This window comes from Palaemon carinicauda, chromosome 31 (assembly GCF_036898095.1).
Source record: "Palaemon carinicauda isolate YSFRI2023 chromosome 31, ASM3689809v2, whole genome shotgun sequence".
In the NCBI taxonomy this organism is placed as follows: Eukaryota; Metazoa; Arthropoda; class Malacostraca; order Decapoda; family Palaemonidae; genus Palaemon; species Palaemon carinicauda.
Genome location: NC_090755.1, coordinates 66,116,400 through 66,139,680, shown reverse-complemented (window position 1 = coordinate 66,139,680; position 23,281 = coordinate 66,116,400). Strand labels below are relative to the sequence as shown.

General features: G+C 37.7%; 2 protein-coding genes and 1 long non-coding RNA gene across 6 annotated transcripts in view; 1 reads left to right on the top strand and 2 right to left on the bottom strand.

The window, feature by feature from the left end:
• Positions 1-4,845, top strand: part of LOC137624489 (uncharacterized) — a 93,532-nt gene extending 88,687 nt beyond the window's left edge. Inside the window, exon 5 of the long non-coding RNA XR_011040738.1 lies at positions 1,758-4,845. This is a non-coding gene — a long non-coding RNA (uncharacterized lncRNA). The remainder of the gene's footprint in view (positions 1-1,757) is intronic.
• The window catches only part of LOC137624491 (GTP-binding protein Di-Ras2), a 611,765-nt gene that overhangs the window by 114,965 nt on the left and 473,519 nt on the right, over positions 1-23,281 (bottom strand). The window lies entirely within an intron of this gene.
• Positions 9,463-23,281, bottom strand: part of LOC137624488 (mpv17-like protein) — a 134,622-nt gene continuing 120,803 nt past the window's right edge. For all 4 annotated transcript variants that reach the window (XM_068355282.1, XM_068355285.1, XM_068355283.1 and 1 more), the window contains exon 6: positions 9,463-14,390. In XM_068355282.1, coding sequence (XP_068211383.1) covers positions 14,253-14,390 — 138 coding nt within the window. In that variant the 3' untranslated portion in view covers positions 9,463-14,252. The remainder of the gene's footprint in view (positions 14,391-23,281) is intronic.

Here is a 23,281-nt window from a genome sequence, read left to right as displayed (position 1 = left end):
ACCCTTTTCTTAAATGATTGTATTTTGCCATATGAGGATAGTGTCAAGTTTCTTGGAGTCATTTTCGACAAGAAAATGACATTTGGTCCCCATATAAATGACCTATCTATCAGGGTTAAGAAGTCACTGAACATTCTGAAAGTGATATCGCATTTTGATTGGGGTGCTGATAGAACAACTTTGCTTAGAATTTATACATCTTTGTGTCTGAGCAAGTTAGACTATGCATGCCAAATATATGGGTCAGCTACAAAGACTTTACTTGGAAAACTTGATATTGTTCACAATGCTGGGCTTCGCATCTGCACAGGTGCTTACAGAACATCTCCCATTGACAGTCTCTATGTTGATTCTGGCATACCTCCCCTTTCCATTCGCAGAGAGGAGTTGAGTTTGAGGTTTTTAGCTAGGTCCCTTGCTGTGAGAAACAATCCTAACTGTAAATATGTTAGGGCGCCTTTAGATCGGGCTCCTAACAGATCTAGAGTGCCTAAGCCTTTGGAAGTACAGCTGAAAAATGATGCTAGAGAAGTAGGCTTGTTTACAGCACAGATAGCAGAGGTAGGATATCCCAAGTCTCCTCCTTGGTGTAATCCACCTGTTAAAGTATGTTTTACGGCAGGAGGGAAAAATACCTTACCTAGTAGGGTTATGAAAAGTGAGTTTTTAAATCATGCTGCTCAACATCATGGGAAACATGTTTTTACAGATGGCTCCAAATCGGCTGCAGGAGTTGGAAGTGCAGCTGTGGTGGGGGATATTGTTATTAGAAGGAAACTCCCATACTCTTGTTCAATTTTTACTGCTGAGCTGTACGCAATAATTCTCGCAGTCCAACATATTTTTAAAAATGGCAACCAAAATAGTTTTTATACAATTTTTACGGATTCCAATAGTGTTTTACTCTCATTAAAACAAATTATGCCAGGCCATCATCTAGTACAAGAGGTGCAGGACTGGTTAGTACTTCTGCAATCTAGGAAGAGTATCAGTGTTCACTTCTGTTGGGTCCCTGCCCATGTTGGGGTGGATGGGAATGAACAAGTAGATAAGGCAGCAAAGGAAGCTTCAGGGCTAAGTAATCCATCCCCCTTGAGTATTCCTTACAAAGATCTTAAAAGTGAGATTCATCTTTACTGTAAAAATAAGTGGCAAGCTCGATGGTCTGAACTGACCACCAATACAAAATTGAAACAAATCCACCCATTGGTGGATAAATGGTCATCTTGTAATTCTACAAGTAGAAGGGATACCATTATTTTAACTAGGCTGCGTATTGGCCATACACATGCAACGCACAATTATTTAATGAAGAGTGGGGAAGGGAGACAGGCCCCTCTTTGTAATACCTGTCAAGTGACAATGGATGTTAAACATATTTTAGTCGATTGTCCTGTTTTTAATCTCCAGAGGAGGACACATTTACTCCAGGACAAACCGTTAAGAGATATACTGGGGGAAAACTGTAATACCCTGAACTTGAGAAAATTTATACAAAGTATTGGGTTATATTACGAGCTATAATTGATTTTATTAATTTATTTATTTATTTTACCCTTTTAATCCCTATTTATTTCACATCTAGATTTTATTGTATGAAAGTGTTACGTTTTGTATTAAAGGTTAAAATGATACTAAATGGTGTGAGTGTACAGATATGATTGAATGATTTTCGTTGTATAGCGCTGAATGGCCTTTGATGCCCCAGTGCTTGGCTTAATGCCTAAATCCCATATTCAATTCAATTCACCTAGCAGAGCAGCAGAAGCCAAGAATGTGATAGGGATGCATCCCTAGCAGCAGAAGCCAAGAATGTGATGAAGATGTACCCCTAGAAACAGTAGCCAAGAATGAGATTGGGATGCAGCCCCAGCAACACCAGATAGGAAGCAGAGATGCAGACCCAGCAGCAGTTAAGAATTGGGCCGAAATACAGCAGTCACATATGCCGCGTTAGTCTCGGCCAGAAATCAGAATGGTAACCAGTGCAGCCAGGAATTAGACAAGGTTGCAAGCTAGCTGCCAAGAATGTACCCTTAGCATCAGTAGGCAAAAATTGGACAGGTTTTAGCTCCAACAGCAGCCAGGAATAAGAGATGCAGCCCGAGCAATAGTAGCCAGGAATTGGGAAGGGATACAGTCTCGGTAACAGTTAAAAATTGCACCGAAAAGTTAGTCGAATTTGACAAGGTTACAAACGCAGCAATAGCAACAGCCAAGAATGCAGACACAGCAGCCAGTAATCACAGGTATGCAGACCTAGCTACAGCAGCCAGGAACTGCATGGGGATGCAGTTTCAGCAACAGCAGCTAGAAATTGGAAGACAGGGATGTAATCCCAGCAACAGCAGCCAGGAAGAAACTATGGGGATACTGTTCCAGTAACAGCAGTCATTAATCACATGACTGGGATGTTATCCTAGCAACAGCAGCCAGGAATTGCAAGGAGATGCAATCCCAGCAACACCACCCAGGAATAGGACAGGGATGCAGTCTCAGCAACAGAAGCCAGACATCGGACATGGATATAATCCTTGCAACAGCAGCCATGAATCGGATGGGGATTTATTATAGCAAATGTAGCCAAGAATTAGACTGGAATCTATTCCCAGCAACAGCAGCCAGTAATTACACGGTACACTGGGATGCAGTCCCAGTAACAGCAGTCATTAATCGCACGACGGGGATGTTACTGGGATGCAGTCTCTGGGGATTTATTTTAGCGACTGCAGCCAGGAATTTGACAGGAATCTAGTCTCAACAACAGATGCCTGGAATTGCATGGTACACTGGGATGTAGTACCAGCAACGCCAGTGATCGCACAGGAATGCAGTCCCACCAACAGCAGCCAGGACTTCGATGAGGATGCAGTACTAGTAATGGTAGTAATCGCACGGAAATGGAAATGCAGTTGAAGGAACAGCAGCCAATATTTCAATGAGGATGCAGTAGACAGGAATTGCATAGGGATATAATCCCAGCAATAGTAGCTAGGACTTCAATGTGGATGCAGTAATATCAACAGCAGCCAGGACTAAGATAAGTAGGCAGTACCAGCAACGGCGGTAATCCCACGGGATTGCAGTCCCAGCAACAGAATCCCGTACTTCAATGAGAATGCAGTAGACAGGAATTGTATGGGGATGAAGTCCCAGCAACAGCAGCCAGGACTTAAATGTAGATGCAGTAGTTGCATGGGAATGCAGTCCCAGCAACAGCAGCCAGGATTTTGATGAGTATGTAGTAGGGGCAACAGCTATAATCCCACAGGAATGCAGACCCAGCAACAGCAGCCAATACTTCAATGAGGATGCAGTAGCAGCAATGGCTGTATTCCCACAAGAATGCAGACTCAGCAGCAACATCAGATATTTCGATGAGGATGCAGTAAACAGGAATTGCATGATGCATGGGGATGCAGTCCCAGCAACAGCAGACAGAAATTGCATCGGGATGCAGTCCAAGCAACAGCACACAGGGATTGCAGGGGAATACAGTCCCAGCAAGAGCAGCCAGGAATTTGATGAGGATGCAGTATCAGCAACGGCAGTAATCGCACAAGCATGCAGTCCCAGCAGGAATCACACGAGGATGCAGTCCCAGCAACAGCAGCTGAAACTTCGATGAGGATGTAGTACAAGCCATGGCAGTAATCACACAGGAATGTAGTCCCAGCAACAGCAGACAGAAAATCCACGGGGAGGGAGGCAATCCCAGTAACAGCAGCCAGGACTCCGATGAGTATGCAGTACCAGCAACGGCAGATGTTGCACAGGAAAGCAGTCCCAGCAACAGCACCCAGGATTTTGATAAGGGTGCAGTAGCAGTAATCGCATGGGAATGTAGTTTCAGCAGACAGTGATCGCACCTGAATGCAGTCTCAGGTAGACAGAGAACGCATTTTGATGCAGTCCCAGCTACGGCAGTAATTGCACATGGATGCAGTCCCAGCTACGGCAGTAATCGCACATGGATGCAGTTCCAGCTACGGCAGTAATTGCACATGGATGCAAGCCCAGCAACGGCAGTAATCGCATGGGAATGCAGTCCCAGCAACAGCAGCCAGGAGACTTCGATAAGTATGCAGTAACGGCAGTAATCGCACGGGAATGCAGTCCCTGCAACAGCAGCCAAGATTTTGATGAGGATGGTGTATCAGCAACGGCAGTAATAGCACGGGGAAGCATTCCCAGCAACAGCAGACAGGAATCGCACGGGGATGCATTCCCAGCAACAGAAGCCAGGAATCATAGCAACATCAAAATCAGCTATCGCTAAGATCTGACTAATACAACTGTAACCAGCTGTCGGGCGAAGATGCAAACCTAGTAGTAGCAGCAGTAACCAAGAGGGGGTGCAGCCACAGCAGCTGGGAAATTTGATTAGGTGCCCCATCAGCTGGTAGTATACTGAAATGCTGCAGCTTCTATTAGGTCTAGAAGTACGGGTTGCAATACAGCCTCGGCACACGCAGCCGCAGCAGGTATACTTGGGATTGGGCTGCTTCAAGTTGTAGTTCTTTCTTGGATGCAAACTCAGTACAGTACTTAGCTTTAGCTGCAGACTAGAGCTGGGATACATCTCTTTAAAATGCAGCAACGGCAGGATTACTCTCAGGTTGGTACCAGCCTGGGAAGTAGGAAGAATTCAGGAATTAAACTATAACACTATTGCAAAGTAAAACTTTTGTAAAATTTAGCAAAGTAAAACTTTTGTAAAATTTAGTCAAATTTGGAAAATAATGTTTCAAATATGTCTTGCTAGTATTTTCTACTAATTGCCAAGCAAAATGTGTATTCCTAGAATAAATCTTAAAAATAAATATTTTGCTAGTTTATTACAAATGTATCAATTCCTTTATCAACATTAGACACACACTGTACTGATTAATAAATGATAATAAATGATGACTTTCTATGTAAATATAAACTTGAAAACAAATATTTTAAAGTTTAAACTAAACCAAAGTTCATATAAAATATCAGTCTGCCCACAAAAGTAAGGTGTCCTCTGATCAGAAGCTGCATAACAAATCAAACTTCTAAATAAAACATACATTACATTATAAAGCAGTAAATGGAAAATGTTATAATCCTACAAAGGAAAGTGTGAAATTCTTAAGACCTCATAAACCTAAGTTTTGAAATTGCAAATCCATACGAAAATTAAATATTTGGCAATTTGATCGTTGCATCTTCAAAACAGAGCAAGCAAACTTTTATCAGCAAATAAATTGAGTGAATAATGTTTGCAAGATGAATATGGCCTGGTAATGAAGTAAGTTGGTTAGATGGTGTGTAATTTATGCAAGAAATCTTAAAGCAGAATGATTAATAGAACTTGTTTCATACACCTATCCCTATAAGGAAAAAATTCTGTTGAATTTCCCTGAAAAATCACTAGATAAATTGAATTTCACTGAAAGTCACTAGATAATTTTCACAACCAATCAAAATTCCACATTGCAAATAAGACTCTCCCAAAATAAATTATAAAACTATAGCCAAGCAAATATGAAATTCAAAAGATTTTTGCAAGCAAGTAATTAAAGAACCACTACACAAAGCTTAAATTTGATTTTGACTTAATTTGGACTATGCATAGCCAAGCACTTATTCAGTTTGGCCATTCATCACCCAGGTGTCACTGGAGGCGTTGAGGGGGCACTGCAATTTAAAGTTGAGATTTAGCTAACAAAACCTGAGCAAAGAAGCAGGAACGGCGGCTAAGAAATTCTGCAAGCGTAGCTAACGGCCAAAGAAAAATGCAGCAAACACACGAAGTTGTGCTTAGAGCTTTGTACAGTACAATAGTCTTTCTCCAACGGTGAACATCTTTACCCAAGGATTGCCCAATCTGCTTGGAAAATATACGTTGTTGACATCACTAGCAAGCAAACGGGATACTTTTTAAAAGAAACAAAAATGTGGATAGCAGGTTTGTACAGAAAACTTCACACAGCTGCAGTTATCAGGGAACCACAGGAAATCCATCGTTCCTTCTAAATCTCTCTCGCCAACAATGATTTTTTAACAATTAATAAAAGGACGGAAGCTGCAAACTGAGGCTGCTAAAAGTACGTCTATATCATCTACCAGCGGAAAACTGAAGTGAATGCTCAAGAAACCTGTCAAGTGGGCAAAATTTCCCCGCTACCAAGCAGTAACTACCACCACTGTTAAAAGTAACAACAGTCATATCCAGCTTCAATGAAAATATGCTCATATTTAAAGCACTTGTGTTTGTATTCATGTAGGAACAAAACTAAGTTTCACAGAAAAAAAAATTGAATCATTTTAAGAATACTGATGCAAGTGGCAATTGCTACTTGACTAGAGTGGCCTATAGAAGAATGAATTAGTATTATAGCCATATTAACTTTGAACTCAAGTGGCCTATAGAAGAATGAATTAGTATTATAGCCATATTAACTTAGAACTCAGGTGTATTTATACACTTCATCAAATTTACTCCATAACATCTTGTAAATTTGAACAAAATTTCCCTAAGTAAAAATTGAATAATTATAATTAGATTAGTTATTTTTTCTACTGCTATGAATCGTCAAAGAACTACAGGTGGTGATTATAAACTTATCAAATAACTGCAGGTGCTACTCAAGACTTTTCTGAGGAGCTACAAGTGCCGCTGTGACTCATAAAAAGAACTGAAAGTGTTAAACCTGATATCAAAGAACTAAAGGTATTGCTTGTGACTTATCAAAGAAATACAGGGGTTAATCAGACTCATCAGAGAACTAAGGTGTTAACCTGACCTATTATCAAAGAACTACAAGAGCTATCCTGGCAAACTAAATACTACCGTACTGCACCAGAAGGTGCACTACCGAACTACACTAGAAGGTGTTCAAGTTTTTTTTTTTTTTTTTTTTTTTTTATATATATAAAAGACTTACCCATAGGATTATGAATTCCTACTCTGCATCATATTCTCTTTTGACCTTAGACTTCTTCACCATGGAATTGGCATGATCATTAAACCTAAAATCATCCCCTATCGAATCCATTTGAGATTCCATTAACACTTTTATCCAAAAATACCAATGTTCTTTTTTGCAATAAGTTTATTCTTTTTCATATGAAAATAACAACAAATCCAAGGAATCTGGAAGAAGATAAAGGACATATGATATTACAAGTTAAACAAACAGCACTTAATTTTTTACATTCACGTTGAAACCAATCGATTCATGTTCATCAATTGCTTTATGGTCTAACATATTTGCTTTGTTTTGAACATCTAAATTTAAGGTAAATTATAAAATTAACAGACTATTACAAAACTTTAACCTATTTTACAATGAAAATCACTATTATCTCAATGAAAGTTTTAAAAAACTTGAAAGGGCCCAAGTAACGATGGTACACACAACTCGAATAAACTAAGACTTAACTCAAGAGAATAAGAATCACAATGAACTTTTGATAACACTAGCAGCATTTCAACAACAAAAATTACATAATTCTTGATTAAATATTTCTAAAAATTTAAACAGTAACAATAAAAACCATTAATAATCCCATCATTCATTAATACTTAAGACTGAAACAGTCTATATTTACAACATAGAAAATGTAAAATTCATGGTAGTGAGGCTGCTTATACTTGACCAATGAGTAAAGCAAAAAATTCTTAGTTTAAGAGATGGTTCCTGTGTGTAACACATCCAAATCTGATCATACATTCTACCACCTGGACATAGATACCTTTTACGATTAAGTGTTTTAAGGGCAGTGTGTATAATGCCTATATATGATTGTTCCTCCAGGGATTCTTACAGGTATTTGCTATACCCTCGTAACCATTACCGAGTTCAATCCTCGTAAATCAACACTTGCTATTGGCATAAGGATCGACTTAATTTTCCACTAGCACAGAGACACTACCTAAAGTAACGTCTGAACCCTTAGCAATAGATAATTCCTATTATAATCCTTATGCAAGTTGCTAACCTCACTGGAAAGCCAGAATGCTACAAGTCTAAGGGATTTATTAAGGAAAGCCAACCAATACGGGGAAAAAAGAAATAGGAATAAAATGGCTTAAATAATGCAATAGAAATAACAGCAAACAAATGAGAAAATTTAATGGAAAGATAAGACTAAATAATGTAACAGAAATAAAAGCAAACAAATGAGAAAATTTAATGGAAAGATAAGACTTATACAAGTCTTTTCAGCTAGTTAGAATGACATCCACTTTTAACATCTGAAGTTCCAGTGAATCAACAACAGGTCTAGGAAGATAAAATAGATAATCTTGTCACAGCTGCAATAAAACTTAGAAAACGGAGAATTGAACTTCGCAAAAGAATTAATTGCATATCTACTTCTATATGGTGGAATGCTCAGTCTAGGAAGACCTGAATGCATAGGATGTTTATATTTATAGAAAAAAAAAATCTGCATTATTCCCAATGAGCTTATTGAACAATGGTGCCACAGTATATTAAGGTGCATATCAGCTACTGAAGATCAAAACCTTGAAAAATATTAAAATATTTCTCACGTTTTATTGATAAACAGTTAAGAATTTCTGGGCTATTTACCATTTTTTGTGCAATTGCAGAAGAGGGACTTGATATCATAATTTATCTTGAACAAATTTGCAAGAGAGGATGGCACCTACAATTTTTCCAAGTGAGAAAGGCAGCAGAAAGATTCCCGAGTCCACGATGCTTACTAACCACATTACGGAAGGCAACAGGTAATTAGCTGCAGCATGATAGAAAAATGCTAAAAAGGTGTGCCACCTTATTGGGACTCCAGCTTTTAAGTATTTTTCTAAAATAAGCGTTGCTAAGGAACACTATTCAAACCACAGCAAGATAAAATCTACACCTTTTTGTCCGAATGTACTGAAGTACAAATATCTTCGAGACATTGGACATACAAAATTTTTGCCTCGGATGACGTTAAATAATTATTAGACTTGAAAGCAAATACCGTAACATTTTCACTTGTGAGTGAATAACAGCTTCCCAGCACCCACAGGTGAGGTTTGGTTAATGTGAAAATAAAAAAAAAAAAAGCTTAAAAATGTAACAACACTTATCTGGAATGTAGCAATGACATTAAAGTACCAGTTTTTCCATTGTGATACTTAAAACCGAGTACACTATAAAAGGAAGCAAACATAGTATTAGGGCATCAAAGGAAGGTTGAGAAACATATTGGCTGTTTTGGTACATTTCACGAGAATAATAGGCCTTCAAAAAAGGTGAAAAGGAAGATGCGCTTGAAGGAAAAATCAATATTATAGCTAACAGCAACCTTAAAATGTATGTTCACCAATTTGTCATAAGGATCTCTTGAGAAATTTGTTAAAATTGTCATGCATCTGTAGCAGGTTGTACAGAGGGTCTCTTACCTTGAATTTCAAGACAATCATGCTCTATTGCCTTTGAAAAGTTATAAGGAGCCACACTTCAAATATCTACAAAGGAAAATTCTTTTAGGCATATTGGTTTGCTGCGAGAACCCAATTCATCATATAGGTTACAAACTGCAATGGAAAACCAAGTTAGTACTACCAATCTACTGAGAAAATTTTCATCAATTCACAGCAAGAATTAACCATCTGATAGTATTAATTTATTCCTCTCTTGACATCATTCTATACAAACACCATTCATGATATCCTACATAATTCACATGAAGCTATTAACAATGCCTTCACTATAGTATAGTAGCCATAGACAAACAATTTCCTATCTTCAGCCATCAAGACTTCCATCACACACTTTTCTCTCTATTTAGTCATTTGACCTTATTACAGTAGGCCTTGATGAATAATAAATGCTTAAATAAAGGTGGCCCTACAATGCATCATGTAAATGTCAGTTTTGATGTGGCAAAACTTAAAACTAATAAGATCTTCAGGTTGTACAGTAGATGAAAAAAAAAAAAAAATAAGTTACTGCACATGTCTGAAACAATTATTGAAAAGTAGTCAACCTAGGAAAAAGATCATCTATTACAAAAATAGGAAGAAGACCTCTCATCCTTAAAAAGTATACCACGCAAGGATTTGCCACTCCTGTAAGATCTTGTGTACAAAGGGAGTGTGTACCTTCCCTTAAAGATATACAGAAATTAAATGTATGAAGACAGCAATGCTCTTTAAATGCTTTAAACCATCAAACTATCTAAAGTGATGTCAAAGCTATACTTGAGCTGGAAACATGCAGTCGATTTGTGTAGAAAACTATACCATCAGTATTAGGGAAAGTATCACTAACAAGAAGCTACAACATCAAAATCAATTTAGATCTTCCCGCCTTACTAAGCATCAAGATAATACACAAACAACAACAATCCATTTAAAAATCAACCACCACCACCACCCTAAAATCTATTGAAAATACCTGTTTACTACCAAAAATCTTCACTAAACACATCAAACAACAATATAAATAAAGTTAAAATTTCTAACTACAACATAAAATTGAAAAATTTCTAGATGGAGACTCGGGATTATATCCATGATTTAATTAATAAAATCAGAGATATAATGCTCTTCAAGAGACTTTCCACCCATTATAAAAGAGACCAGTCAACTTCCATTTAATCACACGCAAATAAATTATGCTGCACATAGGGAAACATCTCTGTTACCTTTGAGTTAGGAATAAGGTTTTCAAAGAAGTACAAGCTGCCCCATATCCACTAAAGTTTACCAATTCTTATATAACAGAAAGAAAATTCATAGAAAGAAATTAAACAATTTGAAATACACTCCCTTACTAAATAATAAAATGCAATATTGGCTACCAATAAAACATGGATTACATACATACTATACTGTAGAATTATACATAATTGATAACAAAGGTATTAATTATACAACATAAAGTATTTTCATCACTAAAAAAATGCAAAAAGACATTACGTAAGGTTCACAATCTTAAAATTTATCCTTTTTGTAGAAAAAACAACCTTATAATACTGTACCCTGTAATACTGAGCAATACTATACAGTACTCGGATTGTACAAACCAACCTTTTAAAAGGCTTAACTAAGAGCTTAATTTAGTCCTAATCCTCAACAAAAATAGTATACTGTAAAGGCACCACAATAACAGACAACCTGAACAAAACAGTTAAATGTTAATAATTTACTTCCAAACTCTTTCCATCAATATTGAGTAGGAAGGCTTTGATATGCACCCTACACAATGAAATTTTTTGTTTAATGTTAGAATTGCGTTGAACCTTTGCTTGTTTAACATGCACATTTGAATTTAGGATAAATCAACTGACAATGATGAAATACCAAAAGAGCCCTCTTGAAATTCCGAGTCCCATTTCTCACAGCAAGTGAGAGCTCAAGCAAACGTGCACACTGAGGCAACATTAGTAACTTTAAGACAATAAAATTACATCTTGTAACTGCCTGTCAAATCATTGCATGAAAAGGAAAATCTATTCTTTTTTTTTAATGCAATTGTGCCTTTCATTAATGTTATTTACAACATTATCATCCATAGCATCTCATTTGTTGAAAACTTAGTGCTTAATACTGAATACATAATTGCAAAAGCTGACCAACTACATGTAAAAAATAAAAAATACAATTGATTTCACCATACTGGTTGAGTAACCCTAGCATGACCTGATTAATCCGACATAATAGAAGTGCTTTTGCTATACTGTATTGTACTTATCTTTGGAAGGGTTTTCTCTTTGGTATGCTTTATTGACAAAAGTCAAAGCATTGGCTAATAAACATCATGGTGATAAATAAAGAAATTAGCAATAAAGCTACAAGTATTGGCTATAAACTGAATATAAGCATCATCATTAAATTGCGATATGGGCCTTGATGCCTTTCAAGTGTAAGGTGATCAACATTTTACAAGAAAACAAATGCAAACTTCATAAGTATGCTCTATGTATAGAAAACCCATCAGGGAGTATAGCTACCATGATTAAAAGAGGACAAAGATAAAACTATTTATAGCCTAAACATATTTGCAACACTTTAAAAATATTCTTTTGATATCAGCCTATGATGTAGACTAGCCTACACCTCATGAGAATGCATAACTAGGCAAAGTATCAAATTTCAAGGCCAACGGACTTTTAAAATTTTACTAGAACGAAAAAAAAAAGTAGTAACAGTAATGCATAGGAGATAATCATAGCATTCTCCAAATATATGTAAAATGCTGAATTTGGATAGATTTTTGTACTAGTATCTTTAATTGGAAGTGATGTATTAGGACTTAAAATTGGAAATATTTCTATCTTTGAAAATTTTTATAATCAACAAATGAACAAAAAATATTTGTTTAATTTAATTTTCTATACAGTAGCATTAACAATAAACTTACAACGGAATATTATCTTTTCCAAAACATTAAAATAGAGAGAGACTAAGATAGCTAATACTGTATAGATATTTTTATTTAGGGTTCACTGGTATAGGGAATTGTGAATAAATTAAGAACTAAGGCAACCCCAGGTTCAATTCAAATCTAATTTTTTACAGACACCTAAAAACTGGCCATCCAAAGACATGGTAGCCCTAAAAGATACCCAAAGACAATGCAAAGTCGACCATAAAAAAGTAAAATTCCACCAGCTATCCCGAAAACCCCAGCTAACAACCGATGGTCTGGAGAAATAGTGTGAACAACGTCATTGCCCTAAAACAAGGACAAGTGACATGCCAACTCAAAAAGGTAGCTCTGACATGCCATTAAAATAGGTTCGAGCAGCCCCAAATCTTCATTTGAGATGTTCGACATGCAAGTCCAAGATTAGCCCTGTGAGCTGTATCACTGCACAAAATCAGTGAGTAATAACACTACATTTAACATCTATAGAGGAACAATGTTAACATTGGTAATGACTGACTCCTAATAGATATAGTTGAGAGATTGATATAAAGCTAAAAATTAACTGTACTAATTATCAATTGACTGCTAATATTGAAATAAACCAAAAATTAACTTAATTTACTAATTATTCATGAGAATAATAGTGTTATAAAATGGATTTCAAGATGAATGTTAGGCAAGCCGATTTTTATGATAATACAGAACAAATTTAATTTGTACCAAAACTGCACAACTGGATACATACATTTTGATAAAATGACCTAGTCCTGAAATCTTGCACTTCGTTATAAAAGAGGTTTTAGTGTACTTACAAATCATGGAAATTACTATAAGTAGTAATCAGCAAGGCCACTTATAAAAATTAAGTAGTGATCTGTCTCTCTCTGAAGGATTTAGAACAAGAGCTCGCCTCATGCAATCGGTTATCAATATCCAAGTCCTTGTCTTCTAGTAACTAATCATTTCCTCCTGAAGAAATGTACCTATTTCTTTAGCAAGCTCACTATAAAATAAGCAAAAGGTTGAACCATTACAAAAATGCTTGAATCATCCTGAACATATGTGAAGCTTTTATTGTTTAGCACCTAACTAAAAAATGTTGCCAGGCAGCCTATTACTTTCTATTTACAACTTACACAGAGTATGTTTCCAATTTATATGAGCCGAATGTGTTGCCAATTATGCTCCTACACTTTCTATTATGGGAATGACAGCTTAAAACAGGCTGATAAAGTCATAAAAGTAATACCACATTGAAAGCATTACCGAGTAAATTGCAGTAAAAATAATACATGGCCGAGGCTCAGCAGGTTAAGGGACTTTGGTATTTGCCTACCAAAACACCAAAAAATTACCTTGATATTGAATTATTACCAAACCATAAAGAACTTAATAATACAGGTAAACATGAAGAATCTCCAGCTTCTTCCATTGTACAGGTGATACTTGATACATTCATGGAATGTCATTAAAGATTGAAAGAAGAAACATCAATTTGCTTTGTAAAAACAGCTGCAAATCAAGTTTTCTATAGATACAAATTACATAACAATTATGATTAATCTTAATAAAATCAATCTAAAATATTAATATAATCAACCAGTGTTGATGATGGTAAATTGTTGTACATAAAATTTGTGAACGCCTAAGCTGTTGTACCGTAAAACAAGTGTAATACTACTGTTTATGTTAAATACATTTGAGATTTAGCACTCTATACTTCAAGTACCAAATAAGGTACAGCACATTAAACCAAACTACATGACTTGATTGATGAAAGCTCCTATATCAGTAATATACTGAAGTCTCAAGCCTAACATTTGCAGTACTGCAATTACAGAGAACATCTACAGTAATTTTATCTAAAGCATAACTCACTAGATCCACTTAGTATTCTTGCCTTTTGAACCAACAGAGGATAGATACCCAGATGATCTGGCAACCACCAACAAAGACTACCCTTGCCTGTGGTGGTAAAAACCTGAAGTTGATCAAGGCTGATGGAACCCAGAAAATACTTGCAGTCTGTCAAAGAAAAACATGAATAGTAAATAGGGGAATTTTAAATTATAAAATTTATTATTTCTTTACTCACTCAACATTCACAGTTCTTCTCTATTAAATTTGTTTAAATGTCAACGCTCAACCTCCCCAAAATCCATTTAATCTCTTTGAAAAATACCTTCCTCCTCCAAGAACCATTGTGACAATATGGCGGTCGACAGCAACTACCTAGGCGATGGTGCATTATACTATTATGTATTATTACTAGCTATGATCATTACAACTAGTTAAACTGCAACCCTAGTTGGGAAAGCAAGATGCTATAAGCCCAAAGGCTCCAACAGGAAAAATTAGCCCAGTGAGGGTAGGAAATAAGGAAATAAAATGATACGAGAAGTAATGAACAATTAAAATAGAATTTTAAAAACATTTAAATAGATATTTCATATATATAAACTATAAGATGACTTATGTCAGCCTGTTCAACATAAAAACATTTGCTGCAAGTCTGAACTTTTGAAGAATAGGAATATGGAAATATGCATCTGAGAGGTTAATGATCACATCCAATCTTTTTTTCTCTATTGCCCTCAGAATTATCGAGGGAGTTTCCCTTGAAAACTTTATGAGAACTGTAGACTTGTTGAGGGTTCAGCCATCTAGTACTGATGTCAAACACCTTGAAGCTTTCAGAACAATGAATAACTTGTTAAACCCAGGATCACAGATGTTAAACCCAGGAGCATGGTTTACGATCTATAAAATCTTTCTCCCGAAGGTTCACAATTTCTAATTTCAAAATCTGAACGTTTGCTATATTTGTTAGAACTCAAATACATAATTGCTTCCTTAGTTTGTACAAAGGAGGATTGGAGGCTACAGTGATCCGGTAACTTTTTTTTATTAGTACTAGCACCCACCAATTGGGATAACAGCTTTTACCAACATTCTAAAGTGGGAATGTCTTCCTCTTACTAGGATTTGCAGGAAAGGAACATCATAACATTTTCTGATATGATCACAACTTTCAAAATGCTGACTAGAGTGATATCCTTATGTTCGACCACTGTGGCAAGAATTCTAGAGCCATCGAAGCCGTTGGTTTAAAGGTGAAAACATCGGTAAGCTATCTCTGGAAAAAGACCTCAAAGTATCACTTGGAGTCCTGGTACCCACTTGAGAATTACTTCATCAATCCTATCTACATCAAAAACATAACCCAAAATAGGGGAAGCAATTAATTAATATTCCTGTCCCCCAGAATGTCCCTACCATGGAGATACATACTTAGTACCTTCTCTTAATCACAAAACTCAAAAGGCTGCTACAAGCTTGGAAGCCCCATCTAAAAGTTTAATCTAAACAAGACAGAATCCAAAGCCAAATTCAGATCCTAACGGGCTGCAAATTTCTATCCTATTAGATTTGGCAATAATCCCTACTATAGAATCTGCAAAGTACAGTATTTCCAGAACACCATCTACTTCTTCACCAACAAATTTCTTTAGTAAACCAGCTTGCAAATCCTGCATTCAAAGATTTTGTTGCATTAGTATTACGGTAACTAGTATACACGACCAGTCAAAATGACTGCTAAATATTCAGATAGATGTGTAAACACATGCACCCCCTCTCACCAGGGCATGACTACTCCCTCCCCCCTACCAGAGGGACGGGGAGAGCCGAGGATGGCCGAAAAAAAAATACAAATTTATATATATAGCCAGAAACTTGTTTTTTATTATTTAGGGGAGATGATGGGGCAGAGGCAGGCTATCAAATTTTGATACAGAACAAGATTAGATAACAGATTAATCTCATACAATTCAGAACTTCTTTGAGGTATAGAAGGCTTCATCGCTAAATGAGAACCAGAATTACCAGCTCTTCTTTGCATTTGAGATAAAATTTTATAGATTCTTTCCAAAACAAAATGAGAGAATTAAGGGGTTTTTCTTTTGTATTTTCTTCATACTCTTCTTCCTGTTCATAAGTATGAACAGAAAAGAAACATTATTTGCTGATCCTCCCTCTTTGTTTACACCTTTGCACAGGAACTGTTGTGCATTTGTTTTTAAGGGACTCATTTCACCAGTTAAAGCATTAGCGCCTACATTTACCACCTTGGCATTAACCTGTTATGAGCTAATGGAAAGCTTTTAAGTAAATGATGCGCATTGCCAACCAAAACATAATGCAACCTATCCGCTTTAACCAAAACTTCATCAAAAACAGTTCTCCAAGGGATTCATACAAGGTAAGTAAACGATACGCATCGCCATCCAAAACATGATGCAACCTATCAGCTTTAACCAAAACTTCATCAAAAACAGTTCTCCAAGGGATTCATACAAGGTAAGTAAACGATACGCATTGCCATCCAAAACATGATGCAACCTATCAGCTTTAACCGAAACTACATAAAAAACACTGTCCTCTAAGGTATTCATACAATATGCCATGCCATCCATATATGAAATATGATGTTGCTCTAGAGCACTTACTTCTTCAAATGGACACACATTAGGTCACAGGCTATCAACTCTTGTCTTCTGCCTAGCAATCTAGCTGTCTAAAAAGAATTTTAGGCTCTATGAGAGGATCTTGAATCTGTTATGTGCTGTACACTATTAAAACCCTTATTAACTGAACACTTAACTCTAAACCCAAATTGAGGTTAGGGTTATAAATAGGGAAGGCAAGTTCAGAATTTCCACCTAGAAGTGAAGAATCACTGACCTTCCAAGATTTCTCAAAAGAAGCTAAAGACGTTCATCACAATAGAAACTTGACTCCTTAAGTGATGTAATGGAGTTCAGTGATGGCATGTCACTATTATCATCTCCAAAAGCATCAAATATACTAGCCTTCTCTGGATTTCCCCCGGCACTAATTTTGCACTTGAACCTTTCAATTTGGTCAATAACCATATCAACACACTTTTTCATAAGAAGAACAAGGAGGCCTTCACAATGCTCACAACAGTTACTTCTCTCAATACTGTCTCCAACATGAGACAAAAAATGTGGATCAAAATTGCCCAAAAATTCTTCCATTAAATAATCTAGGTAGTAGTTACTAACAAACCCAGAAGACGACATATTTAAATACACTAAAAAACCTAAATCAAGCAATCTAGAATCCAGAGCTGTCAGACATACAAGATAACATTCTGTGGCATGTCTAAGCATTGCTTTTTACCAGCTAGACTGTCTCATTACTTTACTAGAGGCATAAGTCTATTGAAAGGAAAGAAAATGATAATTTTTTAGTTTTAGGGGTAAATGGCAATAAAATGGAGCTTCCAGAGAAGCAATATGAACATAAGGGAGGTTCATAGAAATACATACAAAATGGCAGGAATGAAGAATGAACATGTTTGTGAAAAAGTAAACAAGCTGTAAAAAATCATTTAAAAAATCCAGACTAACAAGAAACCAAATGTGGCAAGGGTGTTAAGATCCTCCTTTACTTCAGGTGATTCACCAATCAGGAAAAACTTCCACTGATAGATGTAATGATTTAGCTAAACTTATTGTCAAAAAGGGTAGAACTACTCTACAGTAATCTAATTAGTTACATAATCTTATCTTGCATTGCTTTTATTTAGTGCTATTCTAGTCATTTACTGGCTATCCTTTGATAAATTTAGCCAATGAAACCTCTATGAATTTAGTCAGTCTATGGAAAGAGAAAAGGAAAGAATGGCCCCCCGTCCCAGGCGTAGCAGGGCGCTAAGAATCTCCTGGTTTTTTAATACTAAAGACAAATTAAAAATTGGTATTTGGAATGTTAGAACCATGAATAAGATTGGGAAGTTACATCAAGTGGAAAATAAATTTATGAAATATAGTTTGGATATCTTGGCCTAAGTGAAACATGCTGTAAAGGGATTGGTAAAAAAATCTTAGACCAAGCAATATATATATCTCCTCAGGAAGATTAGATGGAGTTGGAAGAGAAGGGATATTAATGGAATGGAAAGTTGTATATAGTAGATAGTTACTTGCAAAGCTTAAATCAAAGCAGTGCAATAAGAGTATTATTTGCTATGCACCAACAAAAGATTCCCCTGAATAAAGGAAAGATGAATAATATGAAGAAATGCAGAGAGTAATGGATGAAATCCAAGAGAGAGAGATGAAAATTGGGATTGGTAACCTCAATCCTAAAGTTGGAAGGAATAATCAAGGTGTAGAGAATGTAATGGGTATTGAGGGTCTTGATGAAGTTGCAAATGAAAATGGAGCACATTTTATAAGTTTTTGTTCAACAAACAATCTTGTTATTGGAGGTACTCTTTTCCAGCACAAGGACATCCACAAATATACATAGACTTCACAGTGTGATATTTACAAAAATAAAAAAGATCACATAGCTATTAATAAAGAGAGGAAGAGGACTCTCGAGAAATGTAAGAAGCTATAGAGGCGCAGATATTAGGTAGTGACCACCAGCTCCTCATTGCCACACTGAAATTATAACAAAGCACCCAACAGAAATGTGGATAGAATACCTAGGTTTGATATAACTAAGCTTCAAGAAAATGGGCACAAATAAAAATTTGCAATTGAATGCAAGAATTGATTTGCATTCTTAAGAGACTTCAAGAAATGAAGAGCAGACAAATAATGAAGAATGGTGTTATATTAAGAACATATATCGGTCGGTAGTGAAGTTTTGGGACGTCCAGTTACAAGGAGAAAACCATGGATATCAAATGATTCTTGGGATACTATAAAAAGTAGACAAATTGACTGTTAAATGTTTCTGAGGAAGTAATGAAAATCACAAGGTAGAGCATGTATTCCAGTATTGAAAGCAAGATCAAAAGAAAAGCCAGGAATGACTGGAGATTATATTTAGACAAAAAAGCAGATAAGGATGACTAAGCTATGAATTTGGGGAGTGGTTATGGTGTAATAATTGCTCATAGAATTATTAATGAAATCTCTACTGGGGCAAAAAGGAAGAAGCATATACACATCAAAAAGAGAGATCTGGTATAACAGAAAATGAAGAATGGCAACGTTGGATGGAACACTTCAGTGAGGTCATGAATAGGAGATATGAAGGGATAATTTAATTGATATACCTGAAGATGAGAAAAACCTTGATGTGCCCATGAATAAATTCAGTGTGTTTGGTAACGTCTCTGCCTGGTGTTTGCCAGCCGGGGGTTCGAGTCCCGCTCAGACTCGTTAGTTCCTTTAATGTCTGCAACCTTACCATTCTTGTGAGCTAAGGATGGCAGGTTTGGGGGAGCCTCTAGGTCTATCTGTTGAGTCATCAGCAGCCACTGCCTGGCCCTCCCTGGTCCTAGCTTGGGTGGAGAGGTGGCTTGGGCGCTGATCATATCATATATGGTCAGTCTCTAGGGCAATGTCACTGTCCCTTGCCTCTGCCATTCATGAGCGACCTTTAAACCTTTCCTTAAAAAAACTCAAGGGATGAAAAGCCCCTGGTTACGATGGAATAACTGCCGATATGATTTAGACCGAAATGAAGTGACTCCCACAATACTTACAAGATTATTTTCTGGGTCGACCTGTGGCGCCGGGTGAAAAGTCCTTCTTATATATCTTTTCTGATAAAACCTTCCAATTATACCAGAGACCCAATACTTACAAGATTATTTTGTAGAATGTGGCATGAAGATGCAAAACCTAATGAATGGGAGCTAGGAGTGTTGGTGAAAATGGAAAAAAAGGAGATTGACTAATTTCAATAAATATGTTATTTTCATAAGTAAAATAAATTTTTGAATATACTTACCCGATGATCATATAGCTGTCAGCTCTGCTGCCCGACAGAAAAACCTACGGGCGGAATACGCCAGCGATCGCTATACAGGTGGGGGTGTACATCAACAGCGCCATCTGTCAAGTAGGTACTCAAGTACTCGATGTCAACACAGAACCAATTTTCTCCTCGGTCCACTGGGTCTCTATTGGGGAGGACGGGTGGGTCCTTTAATTTATGATCATCGGGTAGTATATTCAAAAATTTATTTTACTAATGAAAATAACATTTTTCAATATTAAACTTACCCGATGATCATATAGCTGATTCACACCCAGGGGGGTGGGTAGAGACCAGCATTACATGTTGAAATTATTATGAGCTAAGTATTCTGTATTTCATTTTAGCAGTTATTCAAAATAACAAAAATAAAATAAATAAGTACCTGGTAAGGAAGTCGACTTGAACAATTACTCTGCCTTTTTAAGTACGTCTTCCTTACTGAGCCTCGCGATCCTCATAGGATGCTGAGCGACTCCTAGGAGCTGAAGTATGAAGGGTTGCAACCCATACTAAAGGTCCTCATCAAAACCTCTAATCTAGGCGCTTCTCAAGAAATGACTTTGACCACCCGCCAAATCAAGTAGGATGCGAAAGGCTTCTTAGCCTTCCGGACAACCCAAAAACAATAAAAAAACATTTCAAGAGAAAGATTAAAAAAGGTTATGGAATTAGGGAATTGTAGTGGTCGAGCCCTCACCACTACTGCACTCGTTGCTACGAATGGTCCCAGAGTGTAGCAGTTCTCGTAAAGAGACTGGACATTCTTAAGATAAAAGACGCGAACACTGATTTGCTTTTCCAATAGGCTGCGTCGAATATACTTTGCAGAGATCTATTTTGTTTAAAGGCCACGGAAGTTGCGACAGCTCTAACTTCGTGTGTCCTTACCTTCAGCAAAGCTTGGTCTTCCTCATTCAGATGGGAATGAGCTTCTCGTATTAACAGTCTGATAAAATAGGATAAAGCATTCTCTGACATAGGCAAAGATGGATTCTTAACTGAACACCATAAAGCTTCAGACGGGCCTCGTAAAGGTTTTTAAATAGAACTTAAGAGCTCTTACAGGACATAATACTCTTTCTAGTTCATTTCCAACCATACGATAAGTTTGGAATATCAAACGATATTGGTCAAGGCCGAGAAGGCAGCTCGTGTTTGGCTAGAAAACCAAGTTGTAGAACATGTAGCCGTTTCGGATGAGAATCCGATGTTCTTGCTGAAGGCATGAATCTCACTGACTCTTTTAGCTGTGGTTATGCATATCAGGAAAAGAGTCTTAAAGGTGAGATCTTTCAGGGAGGCTGATTGAAGCGGTTCGAACCTGTCTGACATAAGGAATCTTAGTACCACGTCTAAATTCCAACCAGGTGTAACCAAACGACGCTCCTTCGTGGTCTCAAAAGACTTAAGGAGGTCCTGTAGATCTTTATTGTTGGAAAGATCTAAGCCTCTGTGACGGAAGACTGATGCCAACATGCTTCTGTAACCCTTGATAGTGGGAGCTGAAAGAGATCGTTCTTTCCTCAGATATAAGAGAAAGTCAGCTATTTGAGTTACAGAGGTACTGGTCGAGGATACGGATACTGACTTGCAACAGTTTCGGAAGATTTCCCACTTCGATTGGTAGATTCTAAGGGTGGATGTTCTCCTTGCTCTAGCAAACGCTCTGGTTGCCTCCTTCGAAAAGCCTCTAGCTCTCGAGAGTCTTTCGATAGTCTGAAGGCAGTCAGACGAAGAGCGTGGAGGCCTTGGTGTACCTTCTTTACGCGTGGCTGACATAGAAGGTCCACCCTTAGGGGAAGTGTTCTGGGAACGTCTACTAGCCATCGAAGTACCTCGGTGAGTCATTCTCTCGAGGGCCAGAGGGAAGCAACTAGCGTCAACCTTGTCCCTTCGTGAGAGGCGAACTTCTGCAGTACCTTGTTAACAATCTTGAACGGAGGGAATGCATATAGATCTAGATGTGACCAATCTAGTAGAAAGGCATCTATATGAACTACTGCTGGGTCCGGGATAGGTGAGCAAACTATTGGGAGCCTCTTGGTCATCGAGGTTGCGAAGAGATCTATGGTTGGCTGGCCCCAGGTGGCCCAAAGTCTCTTGCATACATCCTTGTGGAGGGTCCATTCTGTTGGAATTATTTGTCCCTTCCGACTGAGACAATCTGCTATGACATTTAAGTTGCCTTGGATGAACCTCGTTACTAGTGAAAAGTCTAGACCTTTTGACCAGGTGAGGAGGTCCCTTGCAATTTCGTACCATGTAAGAGAGTAGGTCCCTCCTTGCTTGGAGATGTACGTCAAAGCCGTGTGTTGTCCGAGTTCACCTCCACCACTTTGCCTTTAAGGAGAGACCTGAAGCTTTTCCAGGTCAGACGTACTGCCAGTAGCTTCTTGCAGTTGAAATGCATTGTCCTTTGACTCGAGTTCCATAATCCCGAGCATTCCCTACCGTCTAATGTCGCACCCCAGCCTACGTCCGATGCGTCCGAGAAGAGAACGTGGTTGGGAGTCTGAACAGTCAGGGGAAGACCCTTTCTAAGGTTGATAAAGTCCTTTCACCAAGTCAGACCAGACTTTATCTTTCCGGAAACCGGGATCGAGACCGCTTCTAGCGTCTTGTCCTTTTTCCAGTGAAAAGCTAGATGGTATAGAAGAGGACGGAGGTGTAGTCTTCCTAGTGACACAAATTGAACCACGGATGACAGTGTCCTAACCAGACTCATCCACAGCCTGACAGGGCAGCGTTCCTTCTTCAGCATCTTCTGGATGGATAGCAGGGCTGGGGGTAGATCGTCTTGTTCAGCAACGTCCTCATCAGAGGGTTCCTCATCCGAAACTGATGAGGAAACGGCAACGGAGTGGGCAACGTCTGACTCGCTGAATCCGGTCGCACTGGTGGATGCGTGACGGAGCCGGACGCAATATCATGGTACTGCTGCACAGTCTGTGAACTGTCAACAACCATGGGGACGCGAGGAAGTACAGCGTCAACCCGAAACTGTCTAGACTGTCTGGGTTGTGCAGTCAACACCCTACCGGGTTGCTGAGGTTGACGCACTGCGTCACAACAAGTCACCTCTGCTGGTTGTTGAACGTCTTCCTAGT